The sequence below is a fragment of the Bos indicus genome, chromosome 13, assembly GCF_029378745.1.
Source record: "Bos indicus isolate NIAB-ARS_2022 breed Sahiwal x Tharparkar chromosome 13, NIAB-ARS_B.indTharparkar_mat_pri_1.0, whole genome shotgun sequence".
Taxonomy (NCBI): Eukaryota; Metazoa; Chordata; class Mammalia; order Artiodactyla; family Bovidae; genus Bos; species Bos indicus.
Window position 1 is genome coordinate 16,292,961 of NC_091772.1, and position 15,938 is coordinate 16,308,898.

At 48.9% G+C, this 15,938-nt stretch overlaps 1 protein-coding gene across 4 annotated transcripts in view; it reads left to right on the forward strand.

Annotated features, from left to right (window-relative positions):
• Window positions 1–10,665, forward strand: part of SFMBT2 (Scm like with four mbt domains 2) — a 176,005-nt gene extending 165,340 nt beyond the window's left edge. For all 4 annotated transcript variants that reach the window (XM_070800761.1, XM_019972925.2, XM_070800760.1 and 1 more), the window contains 4 exons: window positions 930–1,096; window positions 1,427–1,690; window positions 2,536–2,664; window positions 5,991–10,665. In XM_070800761.1, coding sequence (XP_070656862.1) covers window positions 930–1,096; window positions 1,427–1,690; window positions 2,536–2,664; window positions 5,991–6,131 — 701 coding nt within the window. In that variant the 3' untranslated portion in view covers window positions 6,132–10,665. The remainder of the gene's footprint in view (window positions 1–929; window positions 1,097–1,426; window positions 1,691–2,535; window positions 2,665–5,990) is intronic.
• Window positions 10,666–15,938: the final 5,273 nt, after the last annotated feature.

The window sequence follows — 15,938 nt, forward strand, 5'->3', positions numbered from 1 at the left end:
ATCTCTGGTTCTTTGGGGACCACAGTCCTGGACGAGCTGCACCATGGTTCTCTTTGGGTATCAGACACGAATGTATAAGTGTTTGTTCACTTACCCCGGGGGGTTTCTCGACAGTTTTTATAAATGCCATCTTCATGGACCTATTGGGAGGTACTGGAAATCGACAGTTTTGGTTGGTCATTTTGCATCCGAGGAAGTTGCAGTCTAGAGGCTGGTGACTTTCCTCTGCGGTACAGCAGCATGGAGATGTGTGGACCCCCATCTGTCACCTGCGTGCGTTTGTTGTTTTCTTTCTGATGCCTCCAGCCGTTAGATAAAGCTTCCTTTGGTGCATTGGGTTCTTTTATGAGAGCTCCATACGGAACAGTTGAAGCTTCAGTTAATTGAGGAAGTGTTCTGGATGGTGATCATAATTGGAAACTGGATTGCAGTTGGTTTTAATTAGTTGATTAGACATTCAACTTATAAAATACATCGATACATATTATTGAAATTTGGTGAGAAATTTTCTAAGTAGCACTCTAAGGGGGTAACACAGACATATAGCTCTGCTGTTGAATTCAGAAGTAAGGAAGAGTGTCCACTGAATGAGTAAAGAATAACAGGTAAGGAATACTGTTTGAAAAGGAAAAAGATGCCCCATTAATTTGGCCTGTGTGTTCACCACCAGTTCTGAGAGGCCCCACTCCTGCCCTTGATACCTGTGAACACAAGGGCATTGAGACAGGGTTCCTCCCTGTGAGCCGTTTTGTCAGAATTGCTCCCTGAGATGTGAACGGGATGTGAAGCTTCATCTCAAATGTTTCTATCTCTTTTTCACTTCCCCCTCCCTCTCCTTTCATTTTCCATCTCCCCTCCCTGCCTCTTCCTCCACATATGCCCCAGATGTAACCTTTTAACAACGATTTTAACCATCTCTCTTCCTGTAGCTTATTACTACGGGAAGAGAAGGAAGATCAGCAAGCCCCCGATTGGGGAAAGCCGCGTTGAGAGCGGACACCCTAAACCGGCCAGACGCAGGAAGCGACGAAAATCCATGTTTGTTCAGAAGAAGCGGAGGTCGTCCGCCGTGGACTTGGCCGCAGGCTCTGGAGAGGTACATCTGGCTCGGACGCTGCTGACCGTCGATCGGGAAGCAGGGCCACAGCTTCACTGCTGATGCCGAGGCAGTAGTTTGATGCTGAGTGGTGGGGATCATGAGCCAGTACCCTGTCTTACTTGTAGAACAGACTTAACACTGCAGCGTCTCTGGCAGACAGAGGTGCTACTGGGGCCCTGGGTGGGACCCCGGGGTCCGTCTCTTGGGCCTTCTTGGATAAACCTCTCCAGGAGGGCAGCACAGGTACCAGGCAGGAGAGGGTCCAGGGGGAGTTGCAGGCCCCCTCCTGCCTTCTCTGCCGATTCAGCGCACCTCCCATCCCCCTAGGAGAGTGAAGAGGAGGATGCAGACGCCATGGACGATGACTCTGGGAGTGAGGAGACCGGCTCTGAGATCCGTGATGACCAGACAGACACGTCCTCGGCCGAGGTGCCCTCCACTCGGCCCCGGAGGGCCGTGACCCTGCGGAGCAGCGTGGAGGCCGAGCGCCGGGCCCCTGTGGAGAGGACACGCAGGGCCCGGAGGGCGCCGGCCACCCCCCAGGCCGAAGGAGCCCCCCAGAGCCCGGCTGCCAGCCAGGAGGCAGCAGAGGTGAAGCGTGGGTCACATGGAGTGGCTTGTCTGGGGTCCCCAGTGGGGATAGCTCCGGGTGCACTTGGGCCCCTAGTTTAAGATAAATCTCTAGCAGCTGCTCCCACTGAGTTCCTGAATCGGGCCCAGAAATCCTGGTGACTCCGCATCCAATGAAGGGGGCAGTGAGCCTCAGGATGGGGTTCTGGGGAAGACTTTAAAGCCACAGGGACTTCTGTCAAGGGAACAGAGAGCAAGTCCTCACGGTTCCATTAAACCCTGGGCTTTCCCTCCTTAGGAGACCTTAGGATGCTATAAAATGTGTAATCAGGCCGTCAGCTCTCCCCTGAACCCACGTGTTACAGTCAGCTGGCAGGTCGCCGGCACCAGCATCACACACATCCACGGGGGCAGAGCAGCCTCTCGGACCATTACCGGCTCCTGCCACTTCTTTTCCATCAGGGATGGAGCCAGTGACGAGCTGGCCTCAGACCTCCTGAGCATGGGAGTCACTGTCACCATCGCCATGGCTTCTTCTCCTTTTTTTAATTACCTCTAAAGTGAACTCTAGGAGTTGGTGATGGACAGGGAGGCCTGGCGTGCTGCGATTCATGGGGTCACAAAGAGTTGGACACTACTGAGCGACTGAACTGAACTGAAAGACGCACAAGCCTTAGGAGCAAAGTCACAGCCCAGACGAGTTGCTTAGCGCCTCCCTGGACACTGGCTGTATCTGTGTCTGCCCGGGTGCCCAGTGAGGAGGCCGCGTGCGGTCCAGGAAGTCCGGATGCAGCCCGCTGGGTTCAGAGAGTGTCCCACCATCTGGGAAGCAATGAAAAGACCTCTCGCTTCCCTTCTGTCTGCAGGATGTGAAGCAGGAGGAGGAGGAAAGGTTGGTTTTGGAGAGCAACCCGCTGGAGTGGTCGGTGACGGATGTGGTGAGGTTCATCAAGCTGACGGACTGCGCGCCTCTGGCCAAAATATTTCAGGAGCAGGTACGGGCTTCTGTCCTGGGTCTTCTGTGTCAGCTGGCTTGGAGTCAGCCACACCAGGGGGGAAGGGCATCACTGGGGGCAGGAGAGCAGGAAGCTCAGGCTCCACACATGTTCCCACCAGCACCCCGTGGGGGCTCTGACATCTGATGGAGATGACATCTCGGGTTTCCCTTGGGCGTTCTCGGATACCCTTTGGTGGGGGAGAGGGGGCGCTGCGGGGGTGGTCTTAGGCGGCCTGGCCAGGCTGGTGGTCAGTGCTCCCGGCTTTGCCTTTGCTGGTGGGTTGGGGATGCTCTGTCCCCCAGTCGAACAGTTGTCATCTGAGAGGCTTCTGTCTTCCCAGCTCCACCTACCAGGAGAGAGAGCAGAGGCTTTGGTTGGGTCGCTTCATTGGTGCCCGTTGGCACTTCTGGGCTGCCCGCTTGTTGAGTAGTAAAGTCATAGGACATGAGTTTGAGCAAACTCCAGGAGATGGTGGAGGACAGGGAAGCCTGCTGTGCTGCAGTCCACGGGGTCGCAGAGAGTTGGACACGACTGAGTGAACAGCAAGGATGATAAAGTCACAGGAGGGCAGCAGACAAACAGAAGCCTGAAGCTCTGGCCACCGTGTTACATCTGGGGTCCCACGTCCCTGGCTGGTCTTCCTCTCTCCGCCCTCCCGAGACTTCCTGTGTTTGTCTTATTTGTCACCCCCAGGGCTTTCAGGAAAAATAGAGAAAAGTCTACTTGATCTTCCCAGAGGCAGAAGCCCTCAGGCCACTGCGTTTTACTGAACACTGCTTTCCTCAGTGTCCTTCAGCAGTGTTGATTCCTTTCCTAAATATCTGGTAGTAAGCAAGGAAGTGAAAACAAAGCTGATTTGAGGAAAAGGCTAAAATATTGCTTATCCTGAGTCGTCCTTCATTAGACTTCAATCCCTGTTTATAGTAAAATGTCAGAAAGTTTCATGCCTTCCCAAGTTAAGACGTCTAAAACATTCCTGACCCTTGGCCACTCTTAGGATCAACAAGGCGCATCTTCGCACGTCACTGAGAGACTTGGCCCTGTGTCCCTATTTATTTCTCTTATAGAGAGAAAAATAGGTAGAATTCAGTTGATTGCAGCCTTACTTCTATTTAACTTCTACGTTAGGCCATTTCCTCTGTCACAGTAGAAGGCTGTTGTTCGTGGGGCTGCCTGAGGTCTGTGGGCACTTACGGGTGTTTTGTTCAGTCAGACCTTCAATTACTAATTTGTTCTTTCATCTTTGAGCCCAAATGCCACAGCTCTGATTTGATGAGGCCTCCAGGGGGTCACTTCAGGTGTCGGATGAGTTTTAGGTGAACAAGGAGAAGCTGGGGCTTTAACCTCTGTGAGAATTCACAGCACATGGAATCACAGCCACACGCCTTCCCTCCCCTGATTCTGAGCGGTAAATTCAGAGACTGTCATCATCACCAGGAGCTTTTACAAAAATTACAAGTTTCCTGTTACCAAAATATTTGCTTTTTAATTCTGAAATGTTATAGCAGCTGCTTAAAAAACCTACTCTGTAATTTCATGCTGCAAACATGTACATTATATAGGAAACTGCCACACATCTATAAAAACACAAAACTCGTAAAATTTTGCCACTCACCTTTTGTGAATCAGAGCCATGCAGTAAGCAAACTGCCCAAATTCCTTCTCCATTTCTGCTCACCCTCCAGATTCTTTCTTTATCATTTGCTTTCCCCATCTTGGGACTTTCATGTTCACCGTGGCCAGTTCTGCCCATTCGTTCTTGGCGCGTGTTCAGTGAGCCCGTTACGCGCCAGCGGGAACTGCTCTGGGTGCTGAGGGTAGAGCAGGGGCAGCAAGGACCCCGCGCCCTGCCTGGCTCGCTGCTTTGACAGACAGTTCAGCACGAGGCAGTCCCTGGCCCCCCAGCATCTCCGGCTCTGGGGACCTTTGTCATCTGTGCCCTGGGTGGCTCCTTGCACAGGTGTGTCTGTTCCCAGGCTGCAGGAGAAAGCCCGTCTCACTCGTTTTGTGTTTCTTGTAACTTCTCTGGGGGCCGACATACAACTAGTTCTATATATATTTTGTCTGAATCTTAGCCACCTCATGGACTGTAGACCACGAGGCTCCTCTGTCCACGGCGGTTCTCCAGGCAAGAATACTGGAGTGAGTTGCCATGCCCTCCTCCAGGGGATCTTCCCGACCCAGGGATCGAACCCAGGTCTCCTGCATTGCAGGAGGATTCTTTTACCAGCAGAGCTACCAGGGAAGCCAAAAGGCTTATAGCCCCTCCCCCAAAATTAATTTATGAATTTAGGGTATTTTTTTTTTGCTTTAGAGGTTTACAGAACAGCTAAATAAGCCATCAGTTTAAGAACAAACGCTGCCTTTGTGAAACTCCCTGACCCCTGCTGAGGTGCCTGCCTGCATCAGTGCTGGGGCTCCTGGCAGCCCCGGGGTGCCTGCTTCTCCAGCTGGCAGGAGCCCAGGGTGTCTGCTCCTGCCCACCACAACCTCTGTCGTTACCTCGGGCCTGCAGGCTCTCGGACCCTCACCCATTTCCTCCGAATGTGAAGGCTGGGTGCCCTGGAAGGGGTTACAATGACACTCAGTAACCCAAACAACATCCAGATAAATAAACGCAGTCCTTACAGGAAGCAAGCTGGTCAAGAGGCAGAGCTGCCTGATGGGGGTGGCCCTAAAGCCTCAGGCTGAGCCTCCTTGCTCTTCGACTATGCTTCACCCATCATTGAGTGAAACTCTCCATTGTGGGGCCCTGTGTATGGATGTAGAAAGCTAAATAAGACAGGCCTCAGGCCTCATTCTGGGTGACGCAGGTTACAGATGTGAGGGTGTGTGTGCGCACACGTGTCCAAGTGCGTGTGTGCTCTTGCGGAGGATCGCGTTGTGGTTAAGGTCATCTCTCCCCGCCTGGTGGGAACTGTCAGGGCTGGTCTCCTGTTGGTAGAGACCCCTTTCCAAGGCCCCGAGAGTCACAGCAGAGCAGCGGGGGGACACCACAGCCCAAGAAGGGCTGGACCTGGGTCGGGGGGCCTTGCCCACCACAGCCCCAAGGGCTGGACCCTGGGACAGCCCAGTCCAGCCCTCCGTCCCTTCCAGTCCAGGATGGTGAATCTCACCAGTGTTCTCTTAGCAGAAAGGTTTTCTCAACAAGGGGTTAGGCAGCCATCAAGCCAAATCACCATCTTGGCCAGCGCTCACCAGGTTCGGAGGGGACGAGAGCACCCGTCCTGCCCTGGGCTGGGAATGAAGCCCGCCGTGGCCCAGGCACCCCATTGAGTCCTGTCTCGTCTGTCTCAGCTCTAACCCACTCTCTCTCCCTGCAGGACATCGATGGGCAGGCGCTGCTGTTGCTGACACTCCCCACGGTGCAGGAGTGCATGGAGCTGAAGCTGGGTCCCGCCATCAAGCTCTGCCACCAGATTGAGCGGGTCAAGGTGGCCTTCTACGCCCAGTACGCCAACTGACCCCGCCCGCTCCCAGGCTGCCCGCCGGCCCGGCGAATGCCGCGTCTTGGGTCTCAGGAGGTTTCCCGGACTGGAACTTCCGTTTTCAAACCCAGATGTGTGTGATGGTGCGTCCGACAGGTGTCCACACGAGGGCCTCCTCCGCCCACCAGCCTGCTCAACGTTTCCGTGTTTGCAGAGCACCCGAGCCCACAGCAGTGGCCCTGCAGGGTGTGAGTTACTGCTCACACCCCACGGGTGTGGACCTGCATCTCTACAGACCACACCCTGTCTTTCTCCCGCCCCAAACCAGGCAGCTTCCCAAGCCAAGGCCCATGCTTCAGAAACCCAGGCGCAGGTGATGTCTTTTCCGCCGTGAGCCGGGAGGAGGTCTCCGGTGACTCCACTGTCGTATCCCCAAGTGCCTCCATAGGTGCTGCTTTCAGGTCGCCGTGCGCGGCTGTCGCCACCACATGTTTGGTCTGGTGGCGGCTCATTTCTCACGCGCGGCTCTGGGCGATGTTTTGGATGACAGCGGAACAGGGACTCCGCCTGTTGGGCAGTGAAGGAAGAAGGAGCATGTCACGGTGGGGCGGTGGGTGTCCAGGGAGCCTTCAGGGAGGAGGCATGCTTGCCATCCTATATGGAACCTTCAAGGTCCCCCACGTTCTGAATAACTGTGACCACATGGGAGAGGGGCATCTTGCCTTGTGCATTGAAGGCAGAGCTTCGTTCCGGAGAGCAAGGCCGGGGGAAACGGGGGCAAGCTGCTGACACACCGGCTCCTCCCCTGAGAGGGATCACTGCCCCAGGTCTCCCTGGGAGGTCCCCTCTGAGCCCCAGCTTGGTCACCCCCGCAGAGGCATGCGTGCCCCTGGGTCAGCCAGGGACTGACCCCGTCATCTGGGCTGATGTTGAATCACCCTGGACCTCCTTCCGGTAAAGCAACAGGTGTGAACTCTTATGATATGGCGGGGACATGGGTCCCCTTGTCCCCAGCCTGCTCCTCCTGTCAGATGAGAGTCTGGATTGGCCAGAATGAGACACCGTGTAATGCCTGCAGCCCACCCTGCCTCTGGTTTACTTAGGATGTCCCTTGGCAGTTTTCATTAAGTGGGTCTCGTCGTTTATAGAAAGATCATGACTCCAGGAGCCAGCTGGTCTCTGGAACCAGGCACTTGTCCACATGCACCCTGCAAGGAGCTGTTATATTTTTTTCAGTCCCAAACGGACCATTGTCTTCTGTGCTGGTTGTTGCTCAAATGCCTTTTTAAACTTGTGTGCGGAAGCTCAGCCTCCACGTTGCCCAGGAGAAGCGGGGGTGCACAGCCTTCTCTTCCTTTATTACCTTGACCTTTTCTCTTTGATGAGAGTGTCAACAGTTCCAGGAATAACGTCCTGGGTGGGCTGATGAGCTGCTTACATTTCTGCAACATCATGAAGGCCTGGCATCCTGTCAGATCTTGAGAGTCTCAATCACGGAGGCTAAACTTTTGTTGTCATCTGTCACCATTACTGATGAAAAGGGGAAACACGCATTTAGTGGTTGAGGCTGTCGTCTCCCCCATGACTGAGCCTAAGGCAGGTTTAAACATTTGGCGGTGGACTTGCCTGGGCACCTCAGCCGGGAGCCCCATCTTCTCGGCCCACGAACACGGGCAGTTCCATGGGGAGTCAGGCCTGGCCTGTGGTTTGATTTTTTTTCTCTGAGCTCAAGTTTCCACCCCTTCTCTGTTCTTCACCTCTTGTCTCCTCAGCCGTGGGGCTTTTGTCCAGCTCTGTCGGCCGCTTGAGAAGGGCCTCCTTGTAAGGTCTTGGGTGTTTTCCTGCCTCGGACACGCTTGTGATCCTCACTGTGGCCTTTTCTAGCTGAGCTCTTCCCATTGCACATGGGGTGCAAATGAAGGAGGGGACACTCTTTCAAATGAGTGTCACCTTCTCGTGCCCTCCCTGAACGGCACTGGGGTGGGTTGCTCTAGAGTAAGGTGCTCTCTGGTGCCCGTGGCAGGGGTAAGCCCTGGAGCCCACCCAGAGGCCTCCCACCTGGCAGCCGAGGAAGACACCCTGCTGGCACTGGGGATGCGGCCTCTTCCCGAGGGGCCAGGTGCGCAGAGCCTGCCTCGTCCTCGGTCTCTTTGAGAGCTCAGTGCTGTCAACCCGCGTGCCTGGTGAGGTGCTGGCTGTGCCAGGCCAGGGCAGGTTCAGCTGCAGCTTGGGGCCATCGGGGCACTCTCAGCCCGCCCTGCTAGGAGCCGGAAGACTCTTCAGGGTCAAGAAGATGTTTTTTTGGTTCTGAGTGCTGCCCACGCCCCCTCCGGCTCGATTCTCTGGGAAGTCCCTGCTGGCTCTTTGCCCCTTCAAGTCAGCAGGACTTGAGCTTCAGAGTGTCACGTGGCGTTCATGTCTCTGTAGTGTTCACCGCTCACCAGCTTCCGTCTCAGAGAAACGGCCAGTTTTCGAGGGACGTTTGCCTGTTGTGACTGTGTCATTACTGTGTTTTTGTCCCTCGTGGCGGGAAGAGTTCATCTCACATCTGTAGCTGCCAGCGCACCACGGCCCCTAGGATAAACGCTTGTTGGTTGAAGTGCTCCACAGCGATGCCCCCACCCCTCCTCATCCCCAGATGCTGCCGTCTCCCCGCGGTCTCCCAGAAGACGCTCTGGGACCAGAGTCCTCTCCTGTGTGCGCCACACTGCTTGGTCCCGTCAGGAACCGCCTGAGATGAGACGCTCCAGTCTGTGCAGTGTACCACCTCATCTCGAAGGCTGAGAGTCCATCACTCAGTCCCACCCTAAAGCTAAGGACGCTTCCGTCAACCTCTGACCTCTTGACTGTTTGTGTCCTGTGTTAGGAAAATCTCTTATCCACAAAAATGTAAACCTAGAAAGAGTAAGGAAGGCATGACCCCCATTTACAGAAGAACTCATTTTTTGCTTACCAAAAAAAAAGCAAAAACCCAGTTTCCTTCACCACAAAGTTGCATAGTATGGAGAAATCCGTCACTTATAAAATTAGGTTCATTTGATCAAAGTTTGACTCACAGTTTGCGCTGTACAGCTGTTAGGTTGCTTTGCTTTATTTGATCATATTTGAACCATGATTGCCTGTGTTTGATCTGTCTCTCAATGAATTAGAATGACTCAGACCTTTCACACTGGCCCCTCTGGCCCACACGACAGTCTCTGGAAGATTGGTTTTGATCAGCCTTTGAAGGTTGGTCTCAGTTTCCTTAATTTGTGTCAGAGAATCTGGAGTGTTGTTATCAGGCGAGTTCTGAGACTTGCTTTTTATCTCAAACCAAATGTCCCTCTCTAAGGGCGTCTCTCCCTTCATTTTGGAAGCATTAGAAGTTTCATACTTCTTTTGTCAAACACCCATTTGTGTTTATTTCTGTAGATAAAACTGTAGAAACAGTTGCGTTAAATAGTCTTTGTGGCTTGAGCACCACTGTTGCTCTCTTGGTGAATCTGGGCTCCAAGTCCTGCTCTATCCTTTGTCTTTAGAAAACTGAGACCAAAGGTACAGTTTTTTGAAGGGAAAAATAGTAAATTTTCAGGTATCTAGTTTTTAAGGAAAAAACAGTTGTTAGGGAGACATACATACGGTTTATGAAATAACTAAGTAGCAAGAGAAGCTCCATTGGCAACGATTACAGTGTCGTGATTCTCTTTCTTCCCTCTCTTGTTCTTTTCCGTTTAAGACTTCTCTGGAAATTGCTTTACTCCTTCCAGCTGGGTTGAGTTTTCACATTGGGCATTTATGTTGGGCAATTCTCATAGCTTTTATCACTAGGGTTGATTTGAGGATCCTGAACCCAAGGCAACAGTATCCATCTGTGCTATTTTTGACCCACTGAATTCACCTAAAAATTCTTAAGTGCTGACACGGTGCTGCCTTGGGTTTTGGTTAAGAAAAGCGTCTCTGATTTAGAGGGTCGGTAATAACACAGTCTCTTGAGCGGCAGACTTTCTGTCTTACTGGTTTTATTTTAAAAATGGCTAGGATTGGGTACCAGTGAGGACCAGTAGGTCAATAGCTGCATCGCCAGACAGATCGGGTGCTTCATGTGGACCCGATGTGTTGAAGAAAAAGTTCTAATCGGCATTTGCTGAAAATCACTTTACAGTGGGAGATTGAAAACAAAAAATGTTTTAAATGACAGAAAAAAAAAAGATCATCTCATTTGTTGTTCGGAATGGGAGCCTGCATGAGGTCTAGAAGCATAAACTACCCCTAGTCGTGACCGTCGAAAGCTGTTTTACTGCTCTGCATTCCGGTTTGAATAGTTTGTATTGGAACTTGATTCATATCTTGTGTCTGTTTTGGTGCATAGAAGAGAAAAGTTGGTGGTGTTTTTACTTTTGAAATTTGCAGGACAAAAGGGCATGTCATTGATTTGCTGTAAGATTATATTCTGTATATATGTTTTCATGTAAATAAATGAAAATCTATATCAGAGTTATATTTTAATTTTTATTCTAAATGAAAAAAAAAAACCCCTTTTTACTTGAAAAAATTGTAAGCCACATTGTTAATAAAGTAAGAATAAATTCTATGGTTTTGTTTGTGTCTTTATCTGGAAAGTTACTAAATATTATTTTTAAGGTTTGAGTTAAGATTATCTCATGTTCTATTTCCCACCATGCACTGAAGCAAATGTTTATAGGGTTTTAGTAACCGTGGCTCTCAAAATCCTACTTTTCAAGGTCACCTGCTTGTTCTGGATATTTTTACTCAGGAACTTGTGTTAATTCTTTTTATTAAAACATTATATCCTCACACGACCGTCTCCAGCCTTCCCATTTTCCACTGTTTCGGTTATTTTATGATCACCTCGTGCGTTAGTAGGAACGCTGCTTTATGACCATGAGAGTGATAAGTAAGCAGCTAGGTTTAAATTTTTCACTGCCCTTCAGTGACACAAATAGGTACAAGCATCCAGATTGGAAGAAGAAGAGATTTTTGCACAGATCCTGGGGTCTCTGTCTCCAGGTTAGAATGTCCCTTCTCCTCCCCTACCACTGCCTGGGCAGCATCACTGAGGGATACATAAGGTGAGGGGACGAGAGACCTTTAGGGAACGGAGGTGGGGGAGTGCCGAGCAATTTCTGCTTCCGACCACAAACTGTCTCCAGCATCTTGTTGTTTAATTGCTTAGTCATGTCCGACTCTTTGCAACCCCACGAACTGCAGCATGCAAGGCTTCCCTGTCCTTCGTTATCTCCCGGAGTTTGTTCAGACTCATGTCTTTGATGTACTCCTTTCCCAATTTTGAATCAGTCCATTGTTCCATGTCCAGTTCTAACTGTTCAGCATCTTTGCTTTACATGTATTCTTTTAGCCTGCTGGCAATCAAGTTCTGCATATAGAATTTTTTTTATTTTGCTTTTAATTATGGGAGCTTTTGCTCTTAGTAAAGATTTAATAGCATATGGTTCATTTTCCCAAAATGCTAGCAGCATCTAGGTCAGGATTATATGGCTGAGTACAAACAATTGCATTTCTATTTGTGATTTAGATGTTTGATGACAAGCTTACAGATCAAATATATAATAAGGGAAGCCAAACACTTTTCCAGATGTCTAAACTGAATGAATTAATGCAAAAAAAAAATGTGCATTTTCCTCCATTTTGCCACCAAAAGCCTACTTCTAATTCATCACCATGTCACACTGCTGTTCACAACTCCCAGTCTGCTAGAAGCTGTTTTCCCTTTGAACTGGTTTTTGGTGCTGCTACTATTTTATTCCATGTCCTAGTGGTAAAGAACTCGCCTGCCAATGCAGGAGGTGTAAGAGACTGAGATCCCTGGGTTGAGAAGTTCCCCTGGAGTAGGAAATAGTAACTCACCCCAGTATTGTGGCCTGGAGAATCCCTTGGACAGTCCATAGGATCGCACAGAGTCGGACATGACTCAAGCAACTCAGCATACATGCCCGTGGGACAGTATCCTGCCTAAGGAGGATGCAAAGACTACATTAAAAATACTGTTTATATGGACTTGACCTTGAGTGACTGCAGGATGAAGACTGGATGTTTAATGGCGGGTGGAAAAAATACCGCGTCAAAATAACGCCCCTCCCCAGGTTCGGTTCCTCCGCTTCTCCCAGGCTTGCTGTCCCATGTGGATAAACCCAGCCTCTGCTGCTGCTACTGTACCAGTTGTCGTGGCTGCCTCTGGGGTGAGGGTTGTCATGATGGCAAGCCCTCTGGTGCTCAGGGTCCATTGCCCCAGACCCATCAAAGCTTTCATTCCTGGACCCAGCTGAAGTGCGGGGACGGGGACTGGGGCTGCTTCAGATGATGGAACCTGGACGTGCTCAGAGTTCAGGTTCACGGGCGAATGGTGGTCCATAAGAGACAGGACGTAGCCAGCAAGGAGACTCCCCTCCTGCCCTCCCCCAGGTGGACTTTGCCGCATCTGGTGGTCTAGGGACATCCCTCGTGTCTGAACAACGACCCCTGCTCTCATGAGACCATGGCCAGCTCCGTAATGCACGAATCTGCACCGAGTTTTTTTCCTTCGCGCAGTTTGGGAATCCACCCATAAAGCCTCAGTTTGTAAGCTTATCTTCCGGATCTGTTTTCTAGGGAACAAGCCTGAGACAGGAGGCAGCTATTATTACACTTGCACAACCAATGTGCAAATAATAAAGACAAAATATGCTCCTATAATCCAGCCCAGGCAGCCTACCAGCCTGGTGTAATTGGGACTGTTCGTAACATGAACCCTCTCGGAATGACTTTACGACATGGGTTGAAAGTTTAAATTGAAAATGTTCTTTCTGGTTATTAAAGTAATATGTGTGCATTAAACAAAATTTGGAAAATAAAGGACAGTTATTAAATTGCCCTGTTATCTCACTCTGTCCAATTACCAGTTTATCGTGTTTCCATGTGTATTTATAACACAATCTTGAAACCCAGTTGTTCATACCATTTAGAAAACTCCCACAAGCTATTATTTTGTAATCATGTTCTCTGGGGGTGGAGTTAAATATCTTATCTAGCTGATATTTTTAATGTTTTGATAAATGTTTAAATAATTCAACATAGCAAATGTTTTTGTACCGTCCACCCAGCTTCTAGAATTACTACCATTTTGCCATATCTGCTTCAGATTTATGAACTTTATAAAATCCTATGGATAGAGTTGAAAGCCCCTTTATCACCTCTATTTCCCTCTCATATCCCAGAAGTAACCACAATTCCAATTTTTCCATTCCTGGGCACAGTGTTTTTCTTATTACTGCATATTAATATGGCCATAGTCATGCACACCACTGCTTTGTGAGTTTTCAACACTTTAGTGTTATCATGCTTCTTGCATCCTATTTGCAATTTACTTTTTGTCCACTGTTACATTTATGAAATGTATGTGTGTTAATATATCTAATTCATTTTCAGTGTGTCATAAATTCCACTGGCTATATGGTGATTAGCTTATCCTTTCTCCTATTGGTGAACATTTACATTCTCAGTTCTTTTGCTGTCTCCAAGAATTCTGCCATGAAGCTTTCATACAATTCTTCTTATGCACACATGTCGCAGAGTCTCTAAAGAATGGCTCCAAAACTAAAGTGGATGAGAGCTTTCCTTGCTCCAAGTCCTTATCTGTACCTGGGAGGGTTTCATTCTTGCCCATCTGATGAGTTTGGAAATAGTTTCGATTGGCATAGCTCAGTTCATTACTAGTGGTTAACTAGTAAAGTTGGACATCCTTCCATATGCTTATTGGCCAGTTCAGTCGCTCAGTTGCATCCAATTCTTTGCAACCCCATGGACTCCAGCACGCCAGGCTTCCCTGTCCATCACCAACTCCCGGAGCATACTCAAACTCATGTCCATTGAATCGGTGATGCCATCCAACCATCTCATCCTCTGTCGTCCCCTCTCCTCCTGCCTTCAATCTTTCCCAGCATCAGAGTCTTTTCCAGTGGGTCAGTTCTTCGCATCAGGTGGCCAAAGTATTGGAGTTTCAGCTTCAGCATCAGTCCTCCCAATGAATATTCAGGACTGATTTCCTTTAGGATTGCTTATTGGCCATTTATGTTTTTTCTTTTGTGAATGCCTGCTTACCACCTGCACCCGGTGGCTCTCCCTCTCCCTCCTTCCCTCCTCTCTCTGATTTATTCTACAAAGGTTTTAAAAAGTAACTTCATAATGTTAACCCTGTATCAATTCCCTGTGTTGCAAGTGCCTTCTTCCACCCCATTTTTGTTCTTTTCCTTCCTTTTGTCCTTGGCGATCCAGGAAGGTTTTAATCTAAATGCCCTTCTTCCTATCACGCCTTTCTTTCATGATTCTTACTTTTATTCTCTTAAAGACATTAAGGTGGTTCCTTTTTAAAGTTAGTATGTTTTCCTTTTTCCAATCTCCTTTTGGGGTGGGGCTTGGTATGTCCAGTGTTATCCAAACACTCTTGCCCTATGAGAGTTTTCTGTGCTGCGCATCCTCACCCGTGCTTGGCTATGTTTTTAATAATCGCCAGTCTGATGGGTGTGGAAAGGGAATGGTGACGTGAAGAGTAAGGTAGTTAAATTATCCTTTTCTAACTGCCCGGGAACTTATGCTTTCTCCACTCACCTGCCACACCCCCTGGGTCATAGTTCAAGTTTACAGGTATGTGTCTTTACCTTTTCTGGTCAGTGGAGATCTTCATCTTATTTTGAGTTCAGCCAGGATTTTCTGTAAAGAATCCGCCTGCACTGCAGGAGACGTGGGTTTGCTCCCCAGGTTGGGAAGATTCGCTGGAGGAGGGCATGGTGACCCACACCAGTATTCTTGCCTGGAGAATCCCATGAACAGAGGAGCCTGGTGGGCTATAGTCCATGGGGTCACAAAGAGTCAGACATGACTGAAGCAACAACTGAGGCATGCACAATTTTCTATTTTATCTGTCTTTTGTTCTATATTTTGAACAGAGGGTGTGTGTTCAAGTTTTAACTTCCAGAGCCATCTTGACTAAAACTTTGTCTAATATCACCTTTCAAAAAAATTCTTCCAAGCAGCAGGTGGTATTAGAGCATGTTCTGAGAAGGAAGCTAATTTTTGCATTATTCAGACTATTTAGAAATGAGATCTTTAGCCCATATGAAAATTCATATGGGGTTCATTTAAGTTACAATTCCCAAAACACTCAGCTAGTTGACATTTCTAAATGTCTCTTCTGCATAGTTTAGCTCCTAGTAAAACCCCAGTTTGCTACAAATCATTTGAAAAAACTGCTTTACATGTTATCCCCTGTGACTTTTTTGTCATAAATCCCTGTGGCTGAAAGATGTGAAACTGAAGTGGTGTTAAATCCAAGAGTATTCTGTTCTGTTCTAGACCACACGCTAATAGTGCTTTTATTTGCCACAATTTAAGCAAAGCGATCTCCTCTCTCACTGTTGGCATAAAGGATTAAGTATGGACATGGTCAAATACAGCTGTTGGTGTTACCTGATACCTATTAACTGATCAACCTGAGACAGAGTATCCTTAATATGTAAATAGGCTGATTGATGCTGTCCCAACAATTCATGTGAATGAGCAGAAATGGAAACATTTTATGATATATTGAACCATATATGAAGCTAATCACTCATGAGAAATTTAAGAAGACATGAATTCATGTAACAAAAATATTCCATACCTACTAAGTGGATGTACTGTGCTTAGCCCATTAGGAAAAAGAACAGCCCTGTGTTAGTTGCTCTTTAAAGGGCAGAAGCCACCTAGACAGTGGGTAGACCACATCCGGAAATCCCTGTCAAGGAAAACGGAGCTGATGTGTGTACAATGGGGGTTTAGGCTGAATCTAAGGAGAGAAGGGATATTTATACT